The sequence below is a fragment of the Dreissena polymorpha genome, chromosome 12 (assembly GCF_020536995.1).
Source record: "Dreissena polymorpha isolate Duluth1 chromosome 12, UMN_Dpol_1.0, whole genome shotgun sequence".
NCBI lineage: Eukaryota > Metazoa > Mollusca > Bivalvia > Myida > Dreissenidae > Dreissena > Dreissena polymorpha.
In genome coordinates this window covers 12,048,347-12,059,539 of record NC_068366.1, presented here as the reverse complement: position 1 = coordinate 12,059,539, position 11,193 = coordinate 12,048,347, and the positions used below count along the sequence as shown (strand labels likewise).

The window sequence follows — 11,193 nt, the reverse complement described above, 5'->3', positions numbered from 1 at the left end:
AGATAGCACGTGTGTCATTGCAAACAAATTTAATGTTGTTTTTAATTGTTCTTAATTTCACAAAGAACGTAATACTCAACTTTTTTTCTTGGTATAGTGGAAACAAAGAAGACATCAATTTTATTATTTTATTAATCTGATGAAAACAAAAAAGTGATCTGACAGTATTTGTATATATCTTAATGCGAACAGTATAAACATAAAACTATTCAAATATGACATGTTTGTAAGTAATTTGATCTTCGCCTCACGCAAGGCTGTAAATAAATCCGTATTTTTTACCAAATCGACAAAATCTGACTCGAAAAATGTTCAATGCATTGCTTCGTGCTCATGTCGTACCATGGTATTGCGTCTCTGTCAAAATTATTTATTCGATAAAATTAGTTGATTGTTAGTATCCTTTGCCAAGTACCTTGTTCAATTTAATCCGTATTTCTTGCACTGTGTTACGATGGTCATGCAAAAGTTTATGCTACCATTGTATAAAGAGCTGTAAATCCAAGAAACTCCTATCCTATGGCGAGTTATTCGTCATCGAAAAATCTCAGTTTTGAGATATCAGCAGTCTCATCCGCTAAGATTTAGAATCCAGTTGAACTGTTTGCTGTAATAAAACTAACCTATCCGATGTTCGCATAGCCTCATCAGTTCATTTTTGATTCGAACAGAGGTATACATGGTCACTTGCGAGTTTCATAGGTAAGTTCAACACATCATCACATCACATTCGGTTCGAAACGATATTAAATCATTTCAATAGCCGGACTTGGAATCTTTACCTCATAGGGCAATGCTGCCATGGGTGTCACAGAAGACAATGCTTGACACAATTGTAATTAATTTTTTATACGGTTCATTGAAGGCACTGTCTCAAAATTTGTCGATACGACGTCCTGTATTTTTCGTGTTATAGGTCGTTATTCTTTCGACAAGTGGCACTTACTTGTAACCTCCCAGATACACTTGATTATATATCATTATCTTGCCTTTTTTTCAAAATGTTCATCCCCGCCCCCCTGATACCCACCTATAGGATTATTCCTACGAACGCCCACGATTTATGTATATTATATTCTGGGCCGATGGCAAATTACTACGAAATAATTTGTCGTGTCTTGTCTTGTATAACACATCTACATATTGGTTCACGGTTCAGTTAAGTTGAACACCTCGACTCAACGGCTTATCACATAATCAAGATTCATATTTAAACACAGAACCTCAACATGTGTTTTTAACCAGAACGATAACTGAAAAACAACCGAAATATACATCAAAACATTCAAATACATTAATATTAATAGTATTACCAAATTATTTTGCTGTTAAGACTAAGCTATTTTGGTTGTAGGTATGCGTAATGCTAAAATCTAGGATTCTTTCTATCTTGCTTTCAAATCGTAAAACATACATAACGTTGAATCCACGACATCACAGACAAAAAATCATTCAGAACAATCTACTAGAGATAGTCTTCTGTAAATCATTATGCCTGTTTAATATATGTATACAAGTCTTAAAACTGAAAAACTAGTTTATACTTTATAATCAGCGAATAATATAACTGGTTTACAATCTTTTACTTTTCAAATTTATATAAATTTACTTGGAGGATGTATATTATTTTTGTATTTTTTTAACTTTAAATCTCCATTAGTACTGAACACACACTACTAAATATGATTGATGAAGTGTGCTGAAAGGTGAACTCGATTGTATTTTAACATGATATTTCATGAAAATAAATATTCCTTTATTAAATATAGGCAGAAATACATCTAAATATAAATTATACATGATACAAATTTGCTAGAAAACAAACAATAATTTAAATAGTTATCATATGAGCGTTGCTGTGGGGAAATGGGGCTTAGTACGTACACACAGGCAAATCATGGACATTACATACCACCTTATGTTGATATTTGTTCAGAAGACTCTTCTTTTAAAACCAAATATACCATTTAAAAGTAAAGTGACTGCACAGGCTAATCTTGGGATGTCACTGAATGCGTGCATTTAAGCCCAGTTTCCCAGAACAATTATCAAGTATCCTTAAACAGAAAATTACCTGCAAAACCATAAACTTGAATAACTTAAATTATTAATAACTTGTTCCAAATTTTCAATTAAGTTTATTGGTCATTGACACAAATGTTGTTGTTGTTGTAGGAAGGTGATCAAGTGGCTGAAGCGATTGTACCGGCGTAAGTGGCTGAAGGAGACAACCGAGCAGAAGGCCAAGATGGCCGCCTGGGAGAACGACTATCAGCTAGAGGAACACTCCAGCCTCTACCATGAGTACCTTGAAATGGGTAGGTGACTGCGTTCATTACTTCCTCCTGTTGTATGTCTGTGACCGATCCCCGTACACATCTTCGATGTTGTTATATTTTCAGCCTTCTGAGGCTGGTAAAGAATTCAATACTGCTCCAGCAGCTGGAGTTTATATTGAATTGCACAACAGTTTGGTGTGTGCTGCGTGGATGCAGTAGCGTGTATCCCAGTACACATCTTCGGTGTTGTTATATTTTCAGCCTTCAGAGGCTGGTAAAAATTCAATACTGCTCCAGCAGCCTGAGTTTCACTTTTTTATATTGGTCTGGGAAAACTGGGCTTTATCCATGAGCAAAATTGTCCTCCTATGTTAGCCTGTGAAGTCTGCACAGGCTTATCTTGGATGACACTTTCAGCTTTTTTTAAATCTTTTTAAGGAGTTTTTCTCTTGAACAAAATCAAGCTAATGCAGAAAGTGTCGTCCCTGATTAGCCTTTGTCGACTTCACAAGCTAATCAGAGATTGCACATTACGCACCTGCAATAATCCCAGTTTTCCTAGAACTATGCTTCAATTGTTTAGGTTGTGACATTATTACCTCTCTTGTTACCAATAGGGAGAGGGAGCTATATCGGACTCATTCTATCACAGAATTAACTCGATCTGTCTGTCTGTCTTCAAGGTGAAGGTGATAGGTCAAGTACAGAATGCCATTTGACCAAGCCTCAACAGATAAAGATACATCTCAAATATTGATAAAACAGTTTTGTGCGCTTCTAAACAATGCGACTAGATTTGGTGTTATTTTGAAGTCAAAATGAAAAAACATGATCGTCAAAATTATACACTTTTGAGCATGCATTAGAATAGTTTGCAAAAACATCGAACACATTTAAAAATAAACAAGAATCACATTGATGTCTCATTTGTAAATACTAGAGATCAAATGTCAAAATGCAGGATTCAATACAAAGCTCTACATCTGTGTTAAATTGGTATGTGGGAGGATTAATTACTGTCATTGAGCACAATAAATTGTTGACTTACCTTGTAAAGGAAGGTCTTCAGAGCCTGCACAGGCTTATCAAGGACCACCCTTTCTGCTCTTGCAGTATTTTTCATTTAAAGGGATTCCCTTCTTGGTAAAAATCCAGTCTAGGTGGCAAGTGTTTCCCTGATTAGCCTGTACAGACTGCACAGGCTAATTTTGGATGATACTTTACATTCATTCATTAAAACAAGTTTTCCCAGAACGAGGCTCATACATCTTCTGTATGACTTTTCAGTGTTGCAGTATGGTTTCCTCACCATCTTTGTTGCTGCGTTCCCCCTTGGCCCACTTTGCTGCCTACTAAACAGTATCATTGAGATTAGAACCGACGCTGTTAAATTCTGCACTGACCTGCGACGACCTCTGGCTGAGAGGGCTGCTGATATAAGTAAGAATATCACCAACAGAGTGCTGTATTCAATTTGTTGTTGTTGGTTACTTATGTGTTTTTTCACCAATTTGGGAATAGAGACGGGATTTTTGGATTCGAAAACAACTTTTGTATTTTGACTAAAATTTGTAAGTTCGTGAAATTTATGTTTTGCTAACAAATACTTAAAAAATTAGATAAGTTTTTTCCATGTAAATTTACTAATGTTAAACCCATAGAGCTGCATAGTAAAAATTGTGAAATTTAGTCAGTCATTGAAGACAAATATATACACGTTGATATTGTGAATGATGCTGAATAACGGCCCCGAATTTTAAACAAATGGGTCGTGTTCTGAGAAAACTGGGCTTAATGCATGTGCGTAAAGTGTCATCCCATATCAGCTTTTGCAGTCTGCACAGGCTAATCAGGGACGACACTTTCCGCTTCAACTTTTCGGTAAGGAGGGACTTCATTGAAACTAAAAATACCATAAAAGCGGAAATTGTCAACATAGTTTGTATGCCCCCGGATCAAATGATCGTGGGTATATTGTTTTTGGCCTGTCTGTCTGTCGGTCTGTCTGTCTGTCTGTCTGTCATTCATTTATTCATTCATTCATTGCGTCTCAAAACTTTAACCTTGTTTAAAGTTTGATAACTTTTGCAATATTGAAGATAACAACTTCATATTTGGCATGCATGTGTATCGCGCGGAGCTGCACATTGTGAGTGATGAAAAGTCAAGGTCAAGGTCAACCTTCAAGGTCAAAGGTCAAATATCATTGTATTTGTCTCTTTTTAAAACTTTAACCTTCATTAAAGTTTGGTCATAACTTTTTGAATATTGAAGATTGCAACTTGATATTTGGCATGCATGTGTATCTCATGGAGCTGCAAATTTTGAGTGGTGAAAGGTTAAGGTCATCCTTCAAGGTCAAAGGTATTTTTTTTGCTCAAAGCCGCGCAATAGGGGGTATTGTGCTTCTGACAAACACATCTCTTGTTGAAATAAGCTTCATACATCAAAGGCCTGAGATGTTCATTGGTTTGCCAGCTTGTTCTTCTAAAGGTCTCCGGTTCTATCCATGGGGAAAGCAAACTTTTTATTTTACTAGTTTTCTTTGTTTTATAGTTATTTAAAACTGTTTATTTAATAATAAATGCATGTCATTTCATTTAAAAAATTTGAAACTCTATAAACAAGCCCCTGTTCATGATTGGCTTGGTACAATCAATTATATATACTTTACAGTACTCATTTACCTTTTTCGCAGGAATCTGGTATGAAAACTTGTATGCTATATCGCGGTTGGCAATTGTGTCCAATGTAAGTATTCTGTTACCTGGTTTCTCTTTACTTTAATCTTTTTGTTTCGAGAATTATGCTGCTGGAATGTAATTTTATATGATTTTACCACTTAGATACGTATTTTTACGCATGTGTAGACCCTCAGAAAGTAAAATTTAATTAAAGACCTTCCTTACAAGATTCAAGTTTAAAAGGCCTCATTTCCTAACATTAGATACTGGTGAGCAGCAAACAGCATAACACCTGAACAGACAGCGAGTTACTCGCAGGCTGTTCTGGTTTTATGCTGTTTGCACATAGCCATTTTCACTTTGCTTCTGAGAGGGAAAGGATTAAATACATGCACAAACATTGTACGGAAATATTTTGTGGTGCTTTTGAAAACAGTTAAACAGCAAAGCTGTTTAACTTTTCGGAACAATTGATGAATCAAACATTTATCTGGAGATGCAGTCAATATTGGCTTGATGATCTATTGATATGCTTTTTGCAATCATGATTTCTGGGTAAAAGTTATCTGTGAGACAATTCCTTAGTATTTATAAAAATTATCTTCCTCCCTCATTTTGGCAATCTTCAATTACTTGTCATACTGTGTTGTTTTTCCATTCTGGGCTTTGTGTTAGTTCTTTTAACATATCTAAGACATATGTTCTCCTGCCAATAGGTTCCCCAGCTGATTTGCCTAAGTTTACAACATTTTGTCTTCCACAGTTTATTTTATTTTGATTAGATACGGTCAAATGCTGTATAATTGTAAAACCCTCATGCCTTCAAATAATTTGTAACTGATTAAATCTATACTTTTCATTTGACTATTTCGTATTGCTGAGGTGTGTTGATTTTTTATTGATGACTGATGAACAAAGAAGTAAATATAAATCCATCTCTTGAGTATGTTTAAGTGCTGTATACATGTAAGTCCTGTTACATAAATCAGGCTGTCTTAAATTGATATTAAAGAACTACTCAGTAATAAGAAAATGTGCTCTTGTCAATCTCTTTGATATCTAACTCAAAGTTCAAATTGTCAGCTACCCTATCAGTGATTTATTTCACTGAATTATATGAGCCTTGTTCTGAGAAAACTGGGCTTAATGCATGTGCGTAAAGAGTTGTCCCAGATTAGCCTGTGCAGTCCGCACAGGCTAATCAGGGACGACACTTTCCGCTTAAACTAGATTTTTGGTAAAAAGGGGCTTCCTTTAAATAGAAAAATACCATTAAAGCGGAAAGTGTCGTCCCTGATTAGCCTGTGCGGACTGCACAGGCTAATCTGGGACGACACTTTACGCACATGCATTTTGCCAAATTTGCACGTAGCAAGACACATATTTACCTTACAGTTTAAATGTTGGTACATTACTAAGCTGTGTTGATATGTGAGCTGCACACATTGTAATACGGCTTTCACATTTCCACATTCGTCAACAGTCACTAGTAAAGCTGATTAAAATTGTATAGACATACACTGATATCCACTTTTAAGGTCGATTTCTTTTGCCTACTGCAAGAAGCACTCTGGCATAGGTTTACAGGGAGCTGTACCATTTATATGTGTTTTGTTCCAAATTTTTCTTGCAGCATCATGTTCATGCAAATATTTTGCTTGTGTTGCTAGTAGTAGTGTTATATGCTCCTCGCAAGGGTTTTAATCAGGCAATACAAGCAGTTGCTCAGAATTATATTTTCGAATGCCATTCCTTATCTAATTAGTTCTGTATATATCTTCAGAAAATCGTTGGATCCAGGACTTTAAAACTACATTGTTGCAATCTGCAACTGTTGGCCCCAAAAACAGATGGCTTAATTCATTGGTATAAAACTTGATATAAAAATGTTTTGTTTCATTAAATCACTACATCTGCATTAAGTGTAATCCCAGATTAGCCTGTGCAGTCGACACAGATTAATCAGGAACGACCCTTTCTGCCTTAACTTGAATTTTGCTAAGAAGAGAGTTACTTTAAACAAAAAATATCATTTAAGTGGAAATTGTTGTACCTGATTAGCCTATGTGGACTGCAATTGTGCGATATTGCTCTTGAGGTCGCCATGGCGTAGTGGATATGGTGTCCGCCTAGCGATCGGGATGTCACGTGTTTGATCCCCACTGTGGGAGCGTTCTTTAGATCTCCCCCATAGACACCAAGGAAACGGACTCTAGAGCGTTTCATATAAGCCTTAGGCTTGTTACGCAATCGAGCTTAAATAAATAGGTTAAAAAAAAATAATTGTGCGTTTTTACTCTTGCAGGCGTTCATTATAGCCCTAACGTCAGACTTCATCCCACGGCTGGTCTACGTCTACTACTACAGTAACAACCAAACACTGGTCGGCTACACACAGTGGGGGCTCCCCAAGTTCAACACGTCAGACTTTGAGCCGGACAAGAGAGTCCTTGGGTCCGATGTTTGATGGTGTGTGACAAAAATATAATATAACAATATAATAACATATTTTGTTTTGAAAGACATTGACATTTTTAATTCTATTTTGTGGGTTGATCAAATATTTGACGTGTTAAAAAAAAAGAGTACTGTTCCTCCTGAACGAAGTTAAAGAGTTTACACTCATGAAATCCACATCACACATACATTTCATCACTTGGGCATAAATCTGTAATTTAATATGTATAAGGTAGTAACTTGTATTTCATGTGATTTTCTTCAGCTCAAATTATTTCAGATTTTAAGTTTTCTTTTTCAAAAATATTCTTGCAATGTGCAGTGACATTATTAAATGTGACCCAATGCATTATCATATTAATGGTTGTCTATAAGGATATCAATTGAAATACTTCATAGTCAGCATTATTTCAGTCGCCGAGATTTCCACTTACCCTCATCCTTGTACTCAGATTCTTTGAAACTAGAATATTGATTCAATTTCTACTAACATGAGCCACATTCTGGGAAAACTGGTCTTAATGCATGTGCGTATTGTCATCCATGCATGCTACCCGGGAACAACACTTTCCACTTGTATGGAATTTTTGTTTAAATCAGGTGACTCATAAATAAAATCCAGTGAAGGCAGAAAGTGTTGTCCCAGATTAACCTGTGTGGACTGCACAGACTGATCTGGGTTGACAGTTTACACACATGCATTAAGACCAGATTTCCCAGAAGATGCTCATACGATAACTATTCTAGTTGGTTAGATTTTTACTACCCATATCTTTATATTAAAATCATTTTTTTCTATAATATTAATTCATTAATCTAAGAACGCTCTGGGAAAATTGGGTTTGATGCATGTGCTTAAAGTGTCATCACAGATAAACTTGTACAGTCCGTACAGCCTAATCAGGGATATCACTTTTCCCTTATTAGTATTCTTTGTTTAAAGAAGGTCTCTAATTAACGAAAAGTTAGTGTAGGCGGAAAGTGTCGTTCCTGATAAGCCTGTGGGGACTGCACAGGCTAATCTGGGACAACCCTTTACGCACATGCATTTAGCCCAGTTTTCGCAGATGGTGGATCATATGACTACTATTTCAGGTACCGAGATTTCCGCTACCCTCCCGGCTACAAGGATGAGACAGGGGGCCAATGCAGTATGAGTACTCTGAGAAATTCTTGCATGTCCTGCCTGCTCGCTTTGCATTTGTCGTAGTCTTTGAGGTGAGATGCTCACACTGTATTATTGGTAATGAATGCATTTTTGTTGTTGATGATTATGCAGTCAAAAATGATGAAAATATTTTCACCTTTATGATCTGCTTTCACTACATATGTATTTGTATTATTTTGTAATATTGCTTATGTAATTTTTTGTTTTTAATTAAAGAGTCAGAAATGGGAAATGATTTTTATCTATTGTTGTTGCACAGTTGTTACACGAGTGCCTTTTCCTAACTTTAAACATATATCAGTACTCAAATGTTTCTTTCATTTGTGAAAACTTTCCACTTAAACTAGATACTATTTAATTTTTAGTTGTATTACTTCATAAAACATTTTATCCCATCCATTACTAATTGATCAAAATAAAAACTATATTTCTCCGCCCATTCCCATAATGTAATTTATATATCTCTCCCCTACCCAAGAATCTGCTGTCATAAGACATATCTCCCCCTATCCATGACTCAAAAAACAGATACTCTTACTCAAGTCATTTCATTGTATAATTTTGATTTCTCTCCCAAACTCACTCTGAATTATCTCCCCTACTGACTCTGATTTTTCTCCCCTACTCACTCTGATTCTCTCCCCTACTCACTCTAATTTTTCTTCCCTACTCACTCTGATTTATCTCCCATATTCACTATGATGTCTCTCCCATACTCAATCTGATTTCCCTCCCCTACTCACTCTGATTTCTCTCCCATACTTACTCTGATTTATCTCCCCTACTCACTCTGATTGTTTCCACTTCTTACTTTGAGTTCACTTCCATACTCACTCTGATTTCTCTTTCCTACTCACTCTGATGTTTACCACTACTTACTCTGATTTTTCTTCCCTACTTACTCTGATTTATCTCCCCTACTCACTCTGACTCATCACTCCTACTCACTCTATTTTCTCTCCGCTACTCACTCTAATTTCTGTCCCCTACTCAATCTGATTTTTCTCCCCTACTCACTCTGATTTTTTCCCCTTCTTACTTTGATTTCACTTCCATACTCACTCTGATTTCTCTCCCCTACTCACTCTGATTTTTACCCCTCTTTACTCTGATTACACTCCCCTACTCACTCTGATTTATCTCTCATACTCACTCTGATTTCTCTCCCCTACTCACTCTGATTTCTCACCCCTTCTTACTCTGATTTCTCTCTGCACTCACTCTGATTTCTATTCCCTTCTCACTCTGATTTCTATCCCCATACGCACTCTGATTTCTCTCCCCTATTCTAGAACCTGGTGGTGGTCACCACAAGCCTGGTGGCCTACCTGATCCCAGACGTGCCGGCCAAGGTGAAGAAGGAGCTAAGGAGGGAGGCGTACATCTCCAGTGAGATCGTCATACAGGTAATTAAGCCTCGCTCTGTGAAAAGCATGTGCTTACAGTGTCATCCCAGATTAGCCTGTACAGTCCACACAGGCCAATCAGGAATAACACTTTCAGGCTTAACTTAAATTTTGTCATGAAAAGTCTTCCTTAAAAAGAAAAAATACACTAAAAGTGGAAAATGTTGTCCCTGATTTACCTGTGCGGACTGCAAAGGCTTATCCGTGAGGACACTTTATGCACATGCATTAAACCCCTTTTAACAGAGCAAGGCTCAATATCATTTGCTAAGCCAAAAAGTAATGACTCCAAATCCCACTGTTCTCTTGGATATTTTGAAGATATATTTGCATACAATTGTACTAAGATTTTGCGCCATTTCTCGACGATAGAATATATTGAAATAGAGTTTTGCACAGTTTGTTGCATTTGTTTCAAATATGAAATATGTCAAATTCTTTATATTGTATACTAAAACTTCACGACATTCCCCATCTGTAAATAAACACTACAATAAAATCAATCACTACACAGATAACATAATAAAAGCCAGAGCACAACTTCCTATCACTTTATATTATTATGGAAATTATCTCCATTCAGACTGAGCTTCAGAAGGCGAAGGAAAACACAGTAACGGACATCCTGCTCGGTAAACTGCGGAAGGGAGGGGCAGAGGGTGATAACGGGTCAAGCGCGCGGAAACGCAATGGGAGGGGTGACAACAATGATGCGATTGTGCGGGTTGATGAAGTGTCAGTGTCCAACATTTGATGAGAGATATGAGGATAGTTAAAAACTTGGAGAATTCTCTGTAATCTGTTTAATCTCTGCTTTGGTGTATTTTCAACCCTTGCTGAGAGCACTAATATTTTGGTAGATGGAATATGCGACATGTTTTTTCCCCAAAGAAATGGTGTAAATATTAGGGCTTGTTCAACCAAGCTGCATTTGCAATGATTTATTTAGGGATTGGTTGTCAAAACATTTTGAGGATTAAGTTTGGAAATATATAATCCGATAAGGACATTTTTAAAAGGTGCAACACTTTTCAAGTGATTGCCTTGTGTGATTATATGATTGTTTATGTATACCTTTATAATTAGATTGTTTGTCTTCATTGGTTGTGTGACTGTCTTATTTATATCATATGTAATTGAAGGATCCCCATTTTAATGATTGTGCTTTTTTTACCAGACTGATATAATGATATACTGGA

At 36.4% G+C, this 11,193-nt stretch overlaps 1 protein-coding gene across 1 annotated transcript; it reads left to right on the top strand.

Annotated features, from left to right (window-relative positions):
• Positions 1–679: 679 nt before the first annotated feature.
• On the top strand, positions 680–10,748 carry LOC127853906 (anoctamin-4-like). The gene is made up of 6 exons (XM_052388708.1): positions 680–702; positions 2,176–2,318; positions 3,567–3,739; positions 7,269–7,424; positions 9,881–9,994; positions 10,578–10,748. Exons 1-6 carry the CDS (start codon positions 680–682, stop codon positions 10,746–10,748), a joined length of 780 nt encoding a protein of 259 aa, XP_052244668.1.
• The last annotated feature ends 445 nt before the right edge of the window (positions 10,749–11,193 follow it).